At 33.1% G+C, this 22,007-nt stretch overlaps 1 protein-coding gene across 1 annotated transcript in view; it reads left to right on the forward strand.

The window, feature by feature from the left end:
* The window catches only part of St1 (Sulfotransferase 1), a 124,958-nt gene extending 119,370 nt beyond the window's left edge, over nt 1–5,588 (forward strand). The window contains exon 4 of the mRNA XM_075310631.1: nt 4,933–5,588. Coding sequence (XP_075166746.1) covers nt 4,933–5,472 — 540 coding nt within the window. The 3' untranslated portion in view covers nt 5,473–5,588. The remainder of the gene's footprint in view (nt 1–4,932) is intronic.
* Nucleotides 5,589–22,007: the final 16,419 nt, after the last annotated feature.

The following is a 22,007-nucleotide window of genomic DNA, read 5'->3' on the forward strand; positions in this document are numbered from 1 at the left end:
ACTAACATTTAATGCTTATCTGAAGCACGTAATTGTCGCAAAATCCATGTATTTTGTCTTTATGAAAATAATTTTCTAGCAGAGAAAAATTTATGTTGGCAATAAGCACTTAAATTGTCGTCAAATGTGACAAACATGTTCTATTATTCAACCCTTTCGACCCTAAAGTTGCCTGTGGGCAACATTTTTTGTTTTGAGACTCACTGTCAGCGTTGTTTTTGTTCATAAAACTGTAGCGTTATCGAAAGCTACAAGTGTTTTCTGCAAGTTGAATAAAAATACAGCTAATTTGGTTGTCAATTTGAAACATTTTTTCATTAGTACGCACGTGACACAAGAAAAAACTATTTGCCAATTTTGAAAAAGGTTTTTATGCATCTGACTTTTTTCAAAAATCACAACAAAAATCGAAAGTTTTTATTAAATCTGCTGTAGTACATGTCAAATAAAATATTTGTCGAAGTCAAATCTTAGAATTGCAAAAAACAACAGATGAGAAATTGTTAAAGTTGTAAAGATGCCTGTGGGCAATTGTGGTAGTAAAAGTACATATTTTTAAACATAAGACCTAGAGAAAATAGGTTTGAAAAACAACGATATTGAACAATATTTTTTAGTCACGATAAAATACACGTTCACGATAAAATTCATACTCACGGTAAAACAGAGACACACAAAAATTACACTCACGAACAAATTCACGTTCTCCGCTAAATTCAAGCTCCCCGATTTTAATCACCTTCACGTATTTTATCACGCTTAAGTTATCAATTGTTTGATTGTGCAACATATTTTAATTTTGCTAATGATTCCATCGTGAGTTATGAATGTTAATTACTTATCAGTAATAACAGCGAGTCATGAGATTTGTCGTGAATTACAAGAATTTTTGTGAATGCTAATTGTTGTGACATTTTCGTGAACCAAGAATAATGTCGTGAGTCACGAGAAATTTAGTGAATTACGAAATTTAGCCACGAAAATTGTCGTGTTCTGAAAATATTCGTGAAATGTCATGAATCGTGCGGAAACGTGAGGCTTAAACGTTGTTCGTGCGTGAGCGTGCGCGAGTATGACTTTTCATTTCGTGAATTTGCGTGAACGTGAATTCCTACCCACATGGCGTGCGTATGTACATAAATTTCTTCGTGAATGTACATGGACGTGAGTGAAATTCTCGATTGGGCGTGGTGACCCGAAATTTTGGCTAGACGCTTCTTAAATGACTTCAACATGATTAAAAGTAAAAAATTTAGCGATACCTGTAAAAATTCGGGCTCGAAAGGCTTGACCCCTGAGACCATTACATAGTCGGGTAAATCATGCACCTGTTTCTCGCGACCATCAAATTTTTTACCTTTTTAGCAGCGAAAAAAGTATTTTTTCCAGATCATTTAATTTTTCAACTTGTTTATGGCAAAAATAATTTCATAAAAACTTCAAGTATATACGAGTACACACGATTTTTATTTTGCGCGTCATTCGAGTGTTGGCTGTTGCTTAGAATGGACTTACAGAATTACTGTGTTTTGTGTTAATTTATTCATTCATAAGTGGCATGTGCACACACAATTTTTTTCTGATTCAATCACGAAATTAATTGATCCAATTAATTTTTTTATATGTCCTAATCACAGAAATGATAGTATCAATTAAAATTTTTTTCAATTAATAAATTTGTTGAATCAATTACGTTTTTAATTGAATATATTGTAAGACTTAATTAATACTTTAATTGGAAATATTTTTGTGAAATTTTTTTGCGTGGTTTCATGTGGACATAAAAGAAAGGAAGTGTAATTGAAATGTGTGTTTGTGTTTTGCTCTGAATTTTTATACCCTCCACCATAGGATGGGGGCATATTGACCTTGTAATTTCGTTTGTAACACAACGAAAAATATATATATATGTATATATATATATATATATATATATATATATATATATATATATATATATATATATATATATATATATATATATATATATATATATATATATATATATATATATATATATATATATATATATATATATATATATATATATAGAAAAAATAGGAAACTAATTTTAATATACAAATACATTAAGTCAATATTATATCTACAAGCAAAGTTATAATATTAGATATTCTAGTTGTGAAATAAATTTGGAATATTCTTTTTAAAAGAATATTATTTAATAATTTAATTATTTGGAATCATTGCTCAAAAAAGGAAGCGTTTAAATAGTTTAAGGTTGGGTTTCATACCATGCGTTAATCCGTCCGTTTATTGAAAAGTTGAATTTTCTCTTTTGAAAGCAACGCCTCGGTTAAAGTGCCTCATATAAAAAGACTAAAAATAAGTTCAATGCTAACTAAAGCAGAAGAAATTTTTCGTACACTTCTCAATAGTAAGAATGAACTACAGTGAGGGAATTATCTGGCACCTAAGATTTGTTCTTTATTTTTGCTTTTTCAGAAGGCTGCATTTCGTAAATGGTAGATAAAAATCCAAAATCTTCGCATCTGCAGTTCGCCCACTGAGTCCTTTGGGCCTACAATTCCCCCACTTATACCTTCAGGCCAAGGCCGTAGCCAGGATTTTAATTCGGGGGGGGGGGGGGGTGTTCAACTTTTAAAAAAATATTCATATAATCTCATGTGTAGAAAATTTTATTTATGCATAGGTATGTATACAATATTTTTATAATATTAAATTGAGCCGACGGGCTTTTTGGGCAGCAAATAAATCAATGACTTCTTCAGTCTGCACATTTATTCGGCGATGAACCGACATTAATGCCAATCCATTGAGTCTACTCTCGCCAGTCGAATTTCTAAGATACGTCTTTAATCTCTTCATTTTTGAAAATGAACGTTCGGATGAGCACGTAGTAATTGCAGGGATGAAAAATGCAGAACTAAAGTACTTTTTTCAATACTTTTTCACCCCGGTCAGTACCGTAGTACCCCCGCGAATGATTTAGTACCTTTTGTGTAGACATTTTTGAGTCGATATTAGATTTATGGTACAATAGCTTTGACAAAATATTTTAATATTTTGAGAAAGTCTTTATCAACCTTTTTTGCTAATAGTCTTTTACAAATATGGCAAAATAGACACGTTCATGTGGGAAGAAAATCTCGATTTTGTAAAAGATATAGTTAAAAACAGGATTTTATTGAACTTCAAGAATGTTTTAGTCGAAAAAAGAATGCGATTCTATATTATCAATTTTTTATTTCGGTAGAAAATGTTGTCTAAATTTTATTTCTATATAAAATTTTTGCAAAATTTTATTTTTATAGATAATTTTGTCAAAATATTATTTCAATTGAAAATTTTGTAAAAATGTTATTTCTATAGGAAATTTTTGCAAAATTTTATTTCTATAGAAAAAATTTTGCAAAATTATTTTTTTTCTATAGATTTTTTTTGCAAAATTTTATTTCCCTTCGTTTTGTTTTGTTATTGTTGGTTTTGTTCTTTAAGCATTGTTGTTGTTTTTTTATTGCAGCTTAAAACCATACATTGACTAAACTACAAGTGTAGCTTAACCAACAGAGGAAAATAATGTTTGTCAAATTTATTTGGGCAAAGCCCTATAGACTGCAAGATGGTTGGATGGACGCACGTTTCGGAATTACCACATTCCTCATCAGCAACCCTTACTTGCAGCAAAACTATCAACCAATTATAAGAATAAATTCAGGCATTTCAGTAACCCAACAATGAACCACACTTGAACCTTCCGAAAAAAAAAAAAGTTTTTGTATGATAGCCGGCTATAGAAAATTTTTGCCAAATTTTATTTATATAGAAAATTTTGTCAAAATTTTATTTTCTTTAAAATTCAGCCTCTTGACAATAATCTTCCAGTGAAATTTTTGTTGAAGTTTAGTAAAAAGTACCTTTCCGCTCAAAAAATACCTTTTTTGTACTTTCTTAAAAATTGTATTTTCCATCCCTGAGTTACTGGCAAAGTGACCAAAATTTTTAAAAGAATATGCAGTTTGGAAATATCTCTTTATTTCACTCTCCAAGTGCTTCCATCGCTGAATTAGGCAGGTTCTTTTCGCAGGTTTTGCGACATTTCATTTACACATGTGTGCTTGGCTGTTTCGTTGTTGTTGCTATGGCCAAACAAAGCGAGTCATGTTCACAAAAAGAACAACAAACACACATAAAAATCAGAAATACATTTTCCAAAAATGAAATTTGTGGTGCGAAAACAAAAACAATTTGTTTTTTTTTCGACCGTCGTTTGACGGGCTTTTCAACTAGTATTCTAGGATTTGTGCAAGTTTTATAGGTAAGCGTTTTCAAAATAAAACCTTCTGCTTTCCTTCAACATCTTCGATAAGATTTTTCTATGCAGCTAAAAATATATATTTATTTATATAAAAATATTCATTCATTTCGGGGGGGGTTTGATCCCCTCATCCACCCCCTTGAATACGGCCTTGCTTCAGGCCTACAGTTCCACCATTGAAATCATCGTATACCGTACAATATTTTTATTAAACCTTGATTTCTTTTATGAAATAAACTCACAAATCTGCTATGGGTTTTGTAACTGATAAAATGTCTACGATATTTTTGTTGAATAATGGATTTTTTATCAGTTGAAATTAGAAAGAATTTTCCATAAAACACCTACAACTCTGGACGTAGAATCTATTAAAATGCTTTTCTCAGGAAAATTCAATAATATTTCATTTGAATCTTCGTATATTTTAATCAAATAAAATTGTTTTCGGTCTGTGTAGATGTAAGAATAATAAAAAAATACAATGAAACGTTTCGTTTTTTCCTGAATCTGCCGCCATAAAAAAGAGACATATTTCATTCTACTAAACATTTTCATTGTCTTGTTTAAAATTTTTTTGTCAACGAAAAAAACTTTACCTCAGAGTTATGAACTAATCATGTTAAATTATCTTTCAGATTATTTACGTTTTTCGCAATCCTAAAGATGCTGCTGTTTCCTATTTCCATCATTGGCGTGGAATGGTTGGTTATGAAGGATCAAAGGAAAATTTCGTTCAGTCCTATATTGATGGGCATGTTAATTTCAATCCATTTTGGCCACATGTTTTGGACTTTTGGCAATTGCGCAACTCACCACAGGTATTCTTTACCAGTTACGAGAGAATGAAGAAAGACTTGGGTGGCGTGATCCAAGATGTTTGCCGCTTCTTAAGCAAAGCTATAAACGAACACCAACTTGCTGAAATGATTGATCATTTGTCCTTTGAGAAGATGAGGGATAATCCAGCGTGCAATCATGTTAGAGAATTTGACAGTATGAAGGAAGCCTCAGGCCGTGAAGTAGACGACTTCAGGTTCGTAAGACGTGGTATTGTGGGAAGCCATAAAGATGAATTGGCGCCCAATATCATAGAGAATTTAGATGAATGGACATTCGACAATTTGCACAGTTTGAACTTGAGTATAGAGGACTTTACGACGTACTCAAAATATTAATTAGGACTCGTTATTTATATATTTTATTAAATATTTAGTACAAAAATAAAAGTTAATCACAAAATCGAAAGGCATTTATATTATACATACCTGTAAAATTTTTATTTTTCTGCATTAAACGCTATGAGCTCATCACACAAATTTTTATAAATTTTTATTTTTAATTACGATTTTTTAGATACCAATCCTATTAGAAGGTTGGAAAGAAAAAACTTTAACTTGTAAAATGTTTCTGCAAATAAAAATTTTGCGTGTTACGAATTCGTAAAGCAGAACATGGGACGTATTTTGAATCCAAGGGTATTTCTTCTGATAAACCTGGAATTTTGAAACTAATGTTATATTCAATCCATAACGGTAGGCTATGAATAAGGGTTCTATCGACCTACTGGGAGGGAAAATTAAAAATGCAGGCGATTTCCATTGAGAAATTATACCGAAAAAATTTAGCAGGCTGATGTAAGGGAAAATAAATCCGTATATGAAAAATCGTTTCAGCGCCACCTATATGTGAAAAAAATGGGTTATATACGAATAATTTTTTTGCGATATAATCCTCCGTAGAAATTGGCATAAATTGACCAAACGGGAAGAGATAGAAAAACCAATTTTCAACCAAAGATAAACTGAAACGATAGCTTTCGATTGGAATTAAAACCTTTTGCCAGAAATCTTACGAATCGCAGTAATGTTGCATATACGAAACAGAGAGAAAATGGAAAAAGATGGGGTTCCAGATTTATATGTGAAAGATTTCTTTGAGTGCTCTATCCGATGGTAAAAACGGATATTGCGAAATGTGTTTGGGAGTCTCAATATATGGCTTGGAAAAAAGTGGACGCACTTCACCTCAAGTGACCACTGTGGCCAAATGGAAAGAGATGGGGTTCCAGATTTATATGTGAAAGATAGATCTTTTAGTGCTCTATCCGATTATAACAACGGATACAGCTAAATGTGTTTGGGAGTCTCAATATATGGCTTGGAAAAAAGTGGACGCACTGCTCCTGGAGAGAAAAGTGACCACTGTGGCCAAATGGAAAAAGATGGGGTTCCACATTTATATGTGAAAGATAGATCTTTTAGTGTCCTATCCGATGGTATATTGTGAAATGTGTTTGGGAGTCTCAATATATGGCCTGGAGTAACGGTTTATATGGGGGCTATATATAATTATTGACTGATATGGACTAATTTGTTCATGGTGGTATCTGAAATTTGGTCTTCACAAGGTTGCGGAAATCAAATCTGTGGATCGGTTTATATAAGCGCTATACCTAAATGTGGTCCGATATGGCCCATTTGCAATACCATCCGACCTACATCAATAATAACTACTTACGCCAAGTTTCAAGTCGATAACTTGTTTTGATTTCACCATACGGACGGAGATAGGTAGATCGACCGCAGATTTCTCGACGACCTAGAATATACAGACTTTATACGGTCTGAAACCAATATTTCGATGTGTTAAAAACGGAATAACGAAGTAATGGGGAAAGGTATAAAAACACAAATTATTTGAATTATTTGATTTCTTCAGAACGGAATAACGAAGTAATGGGGAAAGGTATAAAAACACAAATTATTTGAATTATTTGATTAATATTCTATTTGAATTAAAAATTTTATTGATTTCGGTCGAAACATTCTACACCTAGACCTCGCTTTACGTGGCAGATACGTTCCAAAAAATACGACGCAAAGTGAATTATGAGTTTTTATGGCAAACTATGCAAAGATTGGAGATAGATAATAACGCAAGTTTGAAAATCTAGCGACGAAAAGTGAAAACTAGTGCTAATTCAACAGCGACGCAAATTCGAAACAACGCAAAACGAAACGACGCAAACCGAGGTCTAGGTGTATTAAGTTTTTAATTGAGGCAATTATTTGTTTTTTGTTCCACTGTTAATTTATTTATAATTAATTGTCTGTTAGATGATTAATATTCTTATAATCTTACAAAAGTTTAAATTTTTCATAAAATTTGCAATTTTAATTACAGTTTAACTTTTCTTTAGATTTTATTACAAAATGTGTAGTACACTGAAAAAAATATTTACGTGACATTGAAGGTTACGCAACCTAAATTTTAGGATGCGAAATTTACAAAATATTTCTTTAAAATAATGAAAATTTAATTAAAATAAAGATGATAATATTTGCTTCAAAATGTATTTTCATTAAATTTAGGACACAAATTTTGTAAATTTGCGTCCCTCCGTTAAAGTAGCATGTCTTTGAACCAAGGCAAATTTTCCTGAAAGTAAAGAAACGCATTTTTGATTGAAAGAAATTGTCCTTAAATTAACTGAATATTGAAACTTTAGATTTAAGATAAAAACGCTTCAAATATAGGCTAAGACTTATTTTGAGGATTTAACGTCTTTGGTTTAAAGTTTTTGGATTTACGTTTATTAATAAACCGTGAAAAGAGAATGAAAATTTGACATATGATATTTGTATCCTAATTTTAATTTTATTGGTCCTAGATTTAAAGCCAGATAGGTCGCTAAAAAAGTTCTTTATTTGAAAGAAACCGCATCTTTGGCTCGGAATCAATACCAAAATCCTTAAGAGAAGGTCAAGGACTTAAAACTTTTTTTTTAGTGTATGTACGTTTATTTCCGAGAAATTTTTTCAATTGAAAAATTGTGTTTATTGAATTAAAGTGTTAAAAAACATTTACTCATTTTGTTTACAATTTTTTTGAATTTTATTAAAAAGTTAATTTTTTAAATGATTACGTTTTCAATTTAAAATATTTTAGTGATATTTCTGTGACTTTTCCATTTTTCTCTAGGAGCAGTGCCCCCATTTTTTTCCAACCCATATATTGAGACTCTCAAACAAATTTCACAATATCCGTTTCTACCATCGGATAGAGCACTAAAAGATCTATCTTTCACATATAAATCTAGAACCCCATCTTTTTCCATTTGGCCACAGTGGTCACTTTTCTCTTGAGGTGAAGTGCGTCCACTTTTTTCCCATCCATATATTGAGGCTCCCAAACACATTTCGCAATATCCGTTTTTACCATCGGATAGAGCACTAAAAGATCTATCTTTCACATATAAATCTAGAACCCCATCTTTTTCCATTTGGCCACAGTGGTCACTTTTCTCTCTGTTTCGTATATGCAACATTACTGCTATTCGGAAGATTTCTGGCAAAGGTTTTAATTCCAATCGAAAGCTATCGTTTCAGTTTATCTTTGGTTGAAATGTGGCTTTTCTATCTCTTCCCGTTTGGCCAATTTATGCCAATTTCTACGGAGGATTATATCGCAAAAAAAATTTTATTCGTATATAACTCATTTTTTCACATATGGGAGGCGCTGAAACGAATTTTCATATACGGATTTATTTTCCCTTACATAGCAGACTGATATATTGAAGTATATATCTGGGATGCTTTTGAAAATGAAAACTACTCGCAATTGTACTACTCGTCAAGATCAAAAATGTAGAGCAGGCATTGTACAGTGCGCCCACGTGCACTATATTGTAAATTCTTACAACTTAATTATAGTTGTGATTAAAAACGATATTTCTTGGATGCTTTCGAATATCGCAACCATTTGAGGCGTACTATAGTCTCAAGACCATTCTTCTGATATAAACAACTAAGGAAAGTCTAAAGTCGGGCGGGGTCGACTATATTATACTCTGAAATTTTGAAAAAGTCGCAAAAAAGTCGCATACTCCAAAAAAGGTCGCACAAAAAAGTCGCATAATAATAAAAAAGTCGCATACATTTGTGAGGTATTTTTATTAAAAAAAATGTTCTATACATCAACACAAAAACAATAAAGGAACAGTCAGTCCCTCTAACATAAAGATATATTTTAAGAACTTATTGTATCATAAAATCCAGTAAATAAGTGCAATAAAGTAGAAATGTAGGAGAACGCCATCCAGTGCCAATTTGCCATCAGCCAATTAAAATAACAAAAAAAATATTTATGTTTTATACTACACTTCTAATTGACTCTGTGAAATATATTGCATGTATTATGTGCTTACTGCTAACTTTTGCAAGATTTTACATGGAAAAAAATTCCTAGCAAAAACTTGCAGCTTCTCTATTTCTCAAATGTCAAATTTAATTTCACTCTGACTTACTAACTCCAAAAATTAAATGAACGTCTCCAGTAAAAATTTGTGATAATTATCAAAAATTAGTGGGTACTCGAACGAGGCTAGAGGAGCTAAACCATGTAGTGTAGGTATCGTAGACTAGGTGTCCATTGTGATACCATACACGATTTACATCTCTCTTAGTAATGAGTGCTTCTATGTTTAGCTCAATGACAACTTGTCATTGAAAAGTGAACTCGTTTTTTATAGCCGAGTTCTGGCGTCTCACATTGCGGTGAAGTACTTCGAAAGCTTTGAAACATTCAGCATCAACCGCAGAAACACATTTTGCTCTTTGGTCGAAACTGGGGTTGAATCCATGACCCTTTGTATACAAGGCGGGCCATTGCACAACAGTGGCTTCGCGTAAGGCGCACGGCGATTCCCACTTTTAAAAATGATTAAAATTTAAGCTCTTCCCTTTTGTGCGACACGCATGCGACAAAAGTCGCACATTTTGTATATTTTAAAAAAGTCGCACAAAAAGTCGCATGACGTCAGAAAGGTTGCAAAATGCGACTAAAGTCTCACAACGGTAACACTGTTGTGAGACTTTATTGACCCTGTGTTAATGTTCTCTAACAATTTAAATTAACTTAAATTGATGTTTGTGGATTTGATTAAGAAAGTAAGTAAAACAATTAGACAATACCTTCTTACAGATTTTTCATCAATATTTTGCAGGTCAAAAAGCACGCAAAAGTGCTCTATTTTTAGATAAGTACTCTTTTTGTGCTCTTCGTATGCATCACAACAAATATTACTTCAACGCGATTAAATAAATGCTAAAAGTAAACTGAACATACGTAAGTGTCACACTACGAGATTTTCCTATGCCGTTATTTTCTAATTAAATAGTGTTTTACTTTATAAATAAGAGTTGAAGAAGAGCACGCCGATGTTGCTTCTTCAATTTGTACCCTGTTGTAAATGTAAACAAACTTCTTCAATAACGTTTTTCACGAAAACACCAAAAAATGACTTGCAAAGTATTGTAAGAAAATAAGCTTGAGTTGAAAGTGGGTTATTATGTTTATGGTATGAACCTTTTAGTTATTTTTAAATGAATTGTATTTCTTTCGTTTGAAAAAGTGTGATCTATTTTTTTCGTATGTGCTCTTTTTATAAGCTGAATTTGCTCTTTTTGCTTCTTCAAAATCTGGCATCCCTAGCTACAATGCATGATAAATGCGACAACTAGAGAAAGAAGTCAACAGAATCAGCCAAATGTATACAGATCTTCAAATACTCAACATTAAGGATCTCTACAGAACTGCAATATTACATGAATTCTCTGCAAACACACATCTACTACAACCAAGAAACCATGTGAACTGAAATGAATTAATAATCATAATATATCAAATTACTTAGGTCTAGTGTGCCTACAAACAAGCCTTGTGGCTTCGTGGGCTTGTAGAAATAAGATTAATTGTAAATGATTATGTTTTATTAATAAAGATAATAAAGATTTAAAAAAAATGCTTTTGACCGACAAAAATCGAAAAAAAACGCCTGGACTTGAAAACTTGACAATAGACGATTGGATGCGTGTAACTTGGTCAGATGAGACAAAAATCAAACGAATTGGCTCTGATGGGCGGCAGTGGACATGGGTGGATAAAAGCATTGGAGTTAAAGAGTGAAATATTTGCCAAACATTAAAATTTGGAGGTGGCTCATTAATGGCTTGGGACTGTTTTCGTGAAAAGGTAAAAGTGTGTGCTGCGGATATCATATCTTCCAAGTCTGGACATATTCGGCTTGAAACCCGGACAAAACGACACCTTTATGCAGGATAACGATCCTAAGCATACTGCGAAACAGACTAGAAATGAGTATCAAGCTTTTAGATTGGCCTCCCCATTAAAAAGTAAGATTTTTGCTAAAAAGCATCCGCCTAGGACCGTTGATGAACAATGGGACCCTTCTATTGAAGCCTGGGTAAATATTGATCCAGAAGTGCAAAATAAACTCGTAAAAAATATGCCATAAAGAATAAAATCAGTTAAGAAATCACGCGGAAATACTGATAGAAATCAAATACAACTTTTCCGCTAGGGGTCATAATTGTTCACAACTAAGTCCTTGTATTAATATCTGCTAGAACTTTTATTCAAAGAATTATTTTAAGTTTCTGTACTTTTGTAATCACTTAGAGGAATGTATTTAAAGTAATTTCAAAAATTGACATTAAAATGAATAAAATAAAAACTTGTATTTCATGAACAATTTTTTCCCTTACTGTATTTAAATCTGACCCGATCTGGACAAAATTTGTAAGGGTTCTACAAAATTTGTAGACTTAGTTGGCTAACGCCCTAGGGTGGAACACAACATTTAACATTTGGGAAACATTTGAATCAGAACCAATTTTGAGCCAACTTCGCAAAAGTGTATTTATGATTTATCGGTCGATAGATATGTATTAGCAGTATAGGAAACTTAGCATTTCTGATTTTATAAGGAAAGTGTGGGTATTTTGGCTATTTGTCCCCAAATCGGAAAAACATTTATATGGAAGTTTTATCTAAATCTGAACCGATTTCAACCGACATGCATAGTCACTATGTCACGTAAATCGGATTACAACTTGACCTCTGTGGTCATATATGTACTAAAATATGTAGAAGACAGTTATGCTACCAAACACCGAGGAAAATATGCCACTTGTTTGGAGATTTCAGCAGGATAACGATCCAAAACATTCACCATATTTGGTGAGTGAATGGTTTCGGGATTAAAATTCGAACGTTGTTGAGTGGCCAATTCATTCCACCGACCTCGATCCCATTGAAAACCTTTGGGGGCGAACTCAAGAGACAACTCTCTTAGCTTCCCTGCAGCTACAAAAATAAAAACTGTGGGAAAATATTCAAAAAGTATGGTATAGTCTCCAGGTAGAGATTTGCCGTAAGTTAATTTCATCCATGCCTAAGAGAGTTGAAGCTGTCCTTAAAAATCCCGGTGAATATACCGGATATTACCGACCTAGTTTGATACTTATTGCAAACACAGACTTTCATGTACAAATTCCTCTATTATTTTCATTTTTTTCCCATATACACCTATTTAAAATTCGACGAATTTTTTGAATTTATTATATTTTAAGTCATTATTTAGACCTATCTGCATTGTAAACTATTTTTTAAATACACGAAATATGTTTACTTTATAAATTAATCTGAAATATGCAATTAAAACAATAAAATATAAAAACCATGGCCTCGTTTAAAACAATACCTATAACTATTTTTCTGTCCACATGTGTATATGGGAGCTATACCTAAATCTGAACCGATTTCAACCAATCTTAGCATGCACATCAAGAACCTTAATTCTACTACCTGCGCGTTTCAAGTAAATCGGAGTCAAATTGTTGTCTCTGTCGTTATATGTGCCTAAACCGGGCGAAATATATATGGGAGCTATATCTAAATGTGAACCGATTTCAATAAAATTTGGCATACTCTCTCGTAACTATACTACTAATTGTTCTCGTTGTGCAAAATTTCAAGCAAATTAGGGTAAAACTCTGGCTTCTGCGGCCATATCGGGCGAAAGATATATATGGGAGCTATATCTAAATCTGAACCGATTTCTTCCAAAACAATAGGGTTATATTCTGACTCAAAATAGAAACTTGTGCCAAAGACATCATATGTTTACCTCGTCTCCTTCTAGGTGTTGTAAACATATGTACTAACTTATAATACCCTGTTCCAGTATGGCGCAGGGTTTAAAAATCCGTCTGTCTGTAAACACATTTTTGTAACCAAAGTCTTGGTCGCAATTTTAATCCAATAGAATTTAAATTTGTATTTTGGGTTAGAATAGAACCCTATTGATTTTGGAAGAAATTGTTTCAGTTTTAGATACATTTTAGATATCCCATATATATCTTTCGCGAGATATATACTAATTTCCAGAATTTTAGCCTGATTTGCTTTAAATCTTGCACAACGAGTGCAATTGATAATATCGTAAAATAATCTTTATAGAGTGGTACTTCCAAATTCTTATCGGGAAAATGGGCTGTTATTGAAAATTGATATTTCACGAAAGGTAAAGAATGGTATTGTTACGAATTTGATAATTATAGATTTAAGTTTATTTAAATTAGTTTCCGTTAATTTAAAATTTCAAATTTTAACGATAAAATTTCGCTATCACTTGTTGGAATCATCTATTCATTTTCTAGTACTTTTCTTAATTTCATCTCATTGTCTATTGTCATTGGTGTTGTAGTAATGCGAGCATATATCTATGTGAGTGTATATGTGTTTGGCAGTCACCAGATGAATAACTTAATGGTCGTAGATCCTTCTAGCGTTGTCAAAGAATGTTCTGGCGTTGCCAGAATATTGTAGTGCTGCCAGAATGTTCTCGTATTGCCAGACCGTCATATATAAAAGCGCTCGCCTGCTGCTAACGAGTCAGTCTTAATTAAACCGTCAAACGAATAACATCAGTGTGAACGAATTGTAAAGTGAAGTCATAGTAAATAAATTGTAGATTAACGTTATTGAAACGACCAGTATTTTAATTGTCGGGTAATTAAAAACGCCTAAATATAAAAACGTAACAATTGGTGTCGGAAGTGAAATAACGAAAAAAAAATCTACAATGAAGTTTAATGAGCTTCGTGTGGAAGACTTAAAAAAGCAATTGAGCAAACTGGAGCTGCCGACAACAGGCAATAAGGCCCAGCTTTAAAAGCGTCTACTGGAAGAGTTTGAACGGCGTAATATGGACATTGCGACGCATGAGTTTGATTATAAGAAATACATTGTTGAATCAATACTCGTCAATACAAGCAGTGTAGAAACTCCATCTGTGGCTTCGAGTGTTGTGGATGACACATCAATGCTCAATGTTTTGAGCAAAATGATGGAAGAAAACTCTAGAATAATCATGGGTGAGAATTCTAGAAAAATGGAAGAAAATTCTAGAAAATTGCTGAAAGAAAATGTCCTACAAATGGAAGAAAATTCTAGAAAAATGGAAGAAATTCTAGAAAATTGCTGAAAGAAAATGCCCTACAAATGGAAGCAAGTTCTAGAAAATTGAAAGAAAAGTTCTTTCCGTGGATGAGAAAATTATGGTTCATGATGAGAAGTTTCTGCACATCGAGAAAAAATGTCAGAGCTGGAAATTAAAGCTGGTCCAGTGCGCGTCATCGAGGGCTCAAAAATCAAAACTCCTGTTTTCGATGGCTCAACGTCATTTGATGTCTTCAAATTTCAATTCGAAATGGTTGCTTGTAGAAATTTGTGGAATGACGATGATAAAGCAATTGAATTTCTATTGGCATTAAAGGGCAATGCTGCTGATGTGATACAAAGCATTCCCTCTTCTTCTAGAAATAACTATAATGAAGTAATAGCGGCACTTCAACGCAAATATGGTGGAGAGCACAAGCAGGACATCTTCAGAATGGAATTGAGAGGAAGAATCCAGAAATCGAATGAAACCCTACAAGATTTCGCAACAGAAGTTGAGCGGCTAGTGCTTTTGACATACCCAGGTGAGAGTCATCCTCTTGTGGATCGCATCAAGATTGAAACCTTCGTCAATGGAATTCCAGACCCAGATATAAAATGTGCAACATATGCGTCACAAAAGGCTACATTCGCTGAAACAGTAACATTCGCACTTGCACAGGAGACTGCGAGATTGCTAGCGCGGCCTCAAATTCACAAAGTACGTAAAGTAGAGACAGAGTGTGACGAATCAAAGTCCGTTATTGAGTCGATGAAAGAGGCCATGAAGCAGGCAATGCAAGAAATGAAGCAAGAGGCAAATAAATCCCCGATCAAATGCTATAACTGTGATAAGCCGGGACATCTAGCTCGAGAATGCAAAGCACGACGCAAACGGTCAAGATCCACATCACCATCTCCATTAAACAATAGCCATAAGAAGGTGACCCCACAGTCAAGTGAGTCACCTTTAAACTAAATCGAGCTAGTTCAGCGGGGCAAGAGCTGGCTCCCACAGACGATGGCCCCACCATCTCCATAGCAACCTAGAATATACAGACTTTATACGGTCTGAAACCAATATTTCGATGTGTTAAAAACGGAATAACGAAGTAATGGGGAAAGGTATAAAAACACAAATTATTTGAATTATTTGATTTCTTCAGAACGGAATAACGAAGTAATGGGGAAAGGTATAAAAACACAAATTATTTGAATTATTTGATTAATATTCTATTTGAATTAAAAATTTTATTGATTTCGGTCGAAACATTCTACACCTAGACCTCGCTTTACGTGGCAGATACGTTCCAAAAAATACGACGCAAAGTGAATTATGAGTTTTTATGGCAAACTATGCAAAGATTGGAGATAGATAATAACGCAAGTTTGAAAATCTAGCGACGAAAAGTGAAAACTAGTGCTAATTCAACAGCGACGCAAATTCGAAACAACGCAAAACGAAACGACGCAAACCGAGGTCTAGGTGTATTAAGTTTTTAATTGAGGCAATTATTTGTTTTTTGTTCCACTGTTAATTTATTTATAATTAATTGTCTGTTAGATGATTAATATTCTTATAATCTTACAAAAGTTTAAATTTTTCATAAAATTTGCAATTTTAATTACAGTTTAACTTTTCTTTAGATTTTATTACAAAATGTGTAGTACACTGAAAAAAATATTTACGTGACATTGAAGGTTACGCAACCTAAATTTTAGGATGCGAAATTTACAAAATATTTCTTTAAAATAATGAAAATTTAATTAAAATAAAGATGATAATATTTGCTTCAAAATGTATTTTCATTAAATTTAGGACACAAATTTTGTAAATTTGCGTCCCTCCGTTAAAGTAGCATGTCTTTGAACCAAGGCAAATTTTCCTGAAAGTAAAGAAACGCATTTTTGATTGAAAGAAATTGTCCTTAAATTAACTGAATATTGAAACTTTAGATTTAAGATAAAAACGCTTCAAATATAGGCTAAGACTTATTTTGAGGATTTAACGTCTTTGGTTTAAAGTTTTTGGATTTACGTTTATTAATAAACCGTGAAAAGAGAATGAAAATTTGACATATGATATTTGTATCCTAATTTTAATTTTATTGGTCCTAGATTTAAAGCCAGATAGGTCGCTAAAAAAGTTCTTTATTTGAAAGAAACCGCATCTTTGGCTCGGAATCAATACCAAAATCCTTAAGAGAAGGTCAAGGACTTAAAACTTTTTTTTTAGTGTATGTACGTTTATTTCCGAGAAATTTTTTCAATTGAAAAATTGTGTTTATTGAATTAAAGTGTTAAAAAACATTTACTCATTTTGTTTACAATTTTTTTGAATTTTATTAAAAAGTTAATTTTTTAAATGATTACGTTTTCAATTTAAAATATTTTAGTGATATTTCTGTGACTTTTCCATTTTTCTCTAGGAGCAGTGCCCCCATTTTTTTCCAACCCATATATTGAGACTCTCAAACAAATTTCACAATATCCGTTTCTACCATCGGATAGAGCACTAAAAGATCTATCTTTCACATATAAATCTAGAACCCCATCTTTTTCCATTTGGCCACAGTGGTCACTTTTCTCTTGAGGTGAAGTGCGTCCACTTTTTTCCCATCCATATATTGAGGCTCCCAAACACATTTCGCAATATCCGTTTTTACCATCGGATAGAGCACTAAAAGATCTATCTTTCACATATAAATCTAGAACCCCATCTTTTTCCATTTGGCCACAGTGGTCACTTTTCTCTCTGTTTCGTATATGCAACATTACTGCTATTCGGAAGATTTCTGGCAAAGGTTTTAATTCCAATCGAAAGCTATCGTTTCAGTTTATCTTTGGTTGAAATGTGGCTTTTCTATCTCTTCCCGTTTGGCCAATTTATGCCAATTTCTACGGAGGATTATATCGCAAAAAAAATTTTATTCGTATATAACTCATTTTTTCACATATGGGAGGCGCTGAAACGAATTTTCATATACGGATTTATTTTCCCTTACATAGCAGACTGATATATTGAAGTATATATCTGGGATGCTTTTGAAAATGAAAACTACTCGCAATTGTACTACTCGTCAAGATCAAAAATGTAGAGCAGGCATTGTACAGTGCGCCCACGTGCACTATATTGTAAATTCTTACAACTTAATTATAGTTGTGATTAAAAACGATATTTCTTGGATGCTTTCGAATATCGCAACCATTTGAGGCGTACTATAGTCTCAAGACCATTCTTCTGATATAAACAACTAAGGAAAGTCTAAAGTCGGGCGGGGTCGACTATATTATACTCTGAAATTTTGAAAAAGTCGCAAAAAAGTCGCATACTCCAAAAAAGGTCGCACAAAAAAGTCGCATAATAATAAAAAAGTCGCATACATTTGTGAGGTATTTTTATTAAAAAAAATGTTCTATACATCAACACAAAAACAATAAAGGAACAGTCAGTCCCTCTAACATAAAGATATATTTTAAGAACTTATTGTATCATAAAATCCAGTAAATAAGTGCAATAAAGTAGAAATGTAGGAGAACGCCATCCAGTGCCAATTTGCCATCAGCCAATTAAAATAACAAAAAAAATATTTATGTTTTATACTACACTTCTAATTGACTCTGTGAAATATATTGCATGTATTATGTGCTTACTGCTAACTTTTGCAAGATTTTACATGGAAAAAAATTCCTAGCAAAAACTTGCAGCTTCTCTATTTCTCAAATGTCAAATTTAATTTCACTCTGACTTACTAACTCCAAAAATTAAATGAACGTCTCCAGTAAAAATTTGTGATAATTATCAAAAATTAGTGGGTACTCGAACGAGGCTAGAGGAGCTAAACCATGTAGTGTAGGTATCGTAGACTAGGTGTCCATTGTGATACCATACACGATTTACATCTCTCTTAGTAATGAGTGCTTCTATGTTTAGCTCAATGACAACTTGTCATTGAAAAGTGAACTCGTTTTTTATAGCCGAGTTCTGGCGTCTCACATTGCGGTGAAGTACTTCGAAAGCTTTGAAACATTCAGCATCAACCGCAGAAACACATTTTGCTCTTTGGTCGAAACTGGGGTTGAATCCATGACCCTTTGTATACAAGGCGGGCCATTGCACAACAGTGGCTTCGCGTAAGGCGCACGGCGATTCCCACTTTTAAAAATGATTAAAATTTAAGCTCTTCCCTTTTGTGCGACACGCATGCGACAAAAGTCGCACATTTTGTATATTTTAAAAAAGTCGCACAAAAAGTCGCATGACGTCAGAAAGGTTGCAAAATGCGACTAAAGTCTCACAACGGTAACACTGTTGTGAGACTTTATTGACCCTGTGTTAATGTTCTCTAACAATTTAAATTAACTTAAATTGATGTTTGTGGATTTGATTAAGAAAGTAAGTAAAACAATTAGACAATACCTTCTTACAGATTTTTCATCAATATTTTGCAGGTCAAAAAGCACGCAAAAGTGCTCTATTTTTAGATAAGTACTCTTTTTGTGCTCTTCGTATGCATCACAACAAATATTACTTCAACGCGATTAAATAAATGCTAAAAGTAAACTGAACATACGTAAGTGTCACACTACGAGATTTTCCTATGCCGTTATTTTCTAATTAAATAGTGTTTTACTTTATAAATAAGAGTTGAAGAAGAGCACGCCGATGTTGCTTCTTCAATTTGTACCCTGTTGTAAATGTAAACAAACTTCTTCAATAACGTTTTTCACGAAAACACCAAAAAATGACTTGCAAAGTATTGTAAGAAAATAAGCTTGAGTTGAAAGTGGGTTATTATGTTTATGGTATGAACCTTTTAGTTATTTTTAAATGAATTGTATTTCTTTCGTTTGAAAAAGTGTGATCTATTTTTTTCGTATGTGCTCTTTTTATAAGCTGAATTTGCTCTTTTTGCTTCTTCAAAATCTGGCATCCCTAGCTACAATGCATGATAAATGCGACAACTAGAGAAAGAAGTCAACAGAATCAGCCAAATGTATACAGATCTTCAAATACTCAACATTAAGGATCTCTACAGAACTGCAATATTACATGAATTCTCTGCAAACACACATCTACTACAACCAAGAAACCATGTGAACTGAAATGAATTAATAATCATAATATATCAAATTACTTAGGTCTAGTGTGCCTACAAACAAGCCTTGTGGCTTCGTGGGCTTGTAGAAATAAGATTAATTGTAAATGATTATGTTTTATTAATAAAGATAATAAAGATTTAAAAAAAATGCTTTTGACCGACAAAAATCGAAAAAAAACGCCTGGACTTGAAAACTTGACAATAGACGATTGGATGCGTGTAACTTGGTCAGATGAGACAAAAATCAAACGAATTGGCTCTGATGGGCGGCAGTGGACATGGGTGGATAAAAGCATTGGAGTTAAAGAGTGAAATATTTGCCAAACATTAAAATTTGGAGGTGGCTCATTAATGGCTTGGGACTGTTTTCGTGAAAAGGTAAAAGTGTGTGCTGCGGATATCATATCTTCCAAGTCTGGACATATTCGGCTTGAAACCCGGACAAAACGACACCTTTATGCAGGATAACGATCCTAAGCATACTGCGAAACAGACTAGAAATGAGTATCAAGCTTTTAGATTGGCCTCCCCATTAAAAAGTAAGATTTTTGCTAAAAAGCATCCGCCTAGGACCGTTGATGAACAATGGGACCCTTCTATTGAAGCCTGGGTAAATATTGATCCAGAAGTGCAAAATAAACTCGTAAAAAATATGCCATAAAGAATAAAATCAGTTAAGAAATCACGCGGAAATACTGATAGAAATCAAATACAACTTTTCCGCTAGGGGTCATAATTGTTCACAACTAAGTCCTTGTATTAATATCTGCTAGAACTTTTATTCAAAGAATTATTTTAAGTTTCTGTACTTTTGTAATCACTTAGAGGAATGTATTTAAAGTAATTTCAAAAATTGACATTAAAATGAATAAAATAAAAACTTGTATTTCATGAACAATTTTTTCCCTTACTGTATTTAAATCTGACCCGATCTGGACAAAATTTGTAAGGGTTCTACAAAATTTGTAGACTTAGTTGGCTAACGCCCTAGGGTGGAACACAACATTTAACATTTGGGAAACATTTGAATCAGAACCAATTTTGAGCCAACTTCGCAAAAGTGTATTTATGATTTATCGGTCGATAGATATGTATTAGCAGTATAGGAAACTTAGCATTTCTGATTTTATAAGGAAAGTGTGGGTATTTTGGCTATTTGTCCCCAAATCGGAAAAACATTTATATGGAAGTTTTATCTAAATCTGAACCGATTTCAACCGACATGCATAGTCACTATGTCACGTAAATCGGATTACAACTTGACCTCTGTGGTCATATATGTACTAAAATATGTAGAAGACAGTTATGCTACCAAACACCGAGGAAAATATGCCACTTGTTTGGAGATTTCAGCAGGATAACGATCCAAAACATTCACCATATTTGGTGAGTGAATGGTTTCGGGATTAAAATTCGAACGTTGTTGAGTGGCCAATTCATTCCACCGACCTCGATCCCATTGAAAACCTTTGGGGGCGAACTCAAGAGACAACTCTCTTAGCTTCCCTGCAGCTACAAAAATAAAAACTGTGGGAAAATATTCAAAAAGTATGGTATAGTCTCCAGGTAGAGATTTGCCGTAAGTTAATTTCATCCATGCCTAAGAGAGTTGAAGCTGTCCTTAAAAATCCCGGTGAATATACCGGATATTACCGACCTAGTTTGATACTTATTGCAAACACAGACTTTCATGTACAAATTCCTCTATTATTTTCATTTTTTTCCCATATACACCTATTTAAAATTCGACGAATTTTTTGAATTTATTATATTTTAAGTCATTATTTAGACCTATCTGCATTGTAAACTATTTTTTAAATACACGAAATATGTTTACTTTATAAATTAATCTGAAATATGCAATTAAAACAATAAAATATAAAAACCATGGCCTCGTTTAAAACAATACCTATAACTATTTTTCTGTCCACATGTGTATATGGGAGCTATACCTAAATCTGAACCGATTTCAACCAATCTTAGCATGCACATCAAGAACCTTAATTCTACTACCTGCGCGTTTCAAGTAAATCGGAGTCAAATTGTTGTCTCTGTCGTTATATGTGCCTAAACCGGGCGAAATATATATGGGAGCTATATCTAAATGTGAACCGATTTCAATAAAATTTGGCATACTCTCTCGTAACTATACTACTAATTGTTCTCGTTGTGCAAAATTTCAAGCAAATTAGGGTAAAACTCTGGCTTCTGCGGCCATATCGGGCGAAAGATATATATGGGAGCTATATCTAAATCTGAACCGATTTCTTCCAAAACAATAGGGTTATATTCTGACTCAAAATAGA

This window comes from Haematobia irritans, chromosome 5 (assembly GCF_050003625.1).
Source record: "Haematobia irritans isolate KBUSLIRL chromosome 5, ASM5000362v1, whole genome shotgun sequence".
Lineage (NCBI taxonomy): Eukaryota > Metazoa > Arthropoda > Insecta > Diptera > Muscidae > Haematobia > Haematobia irritans.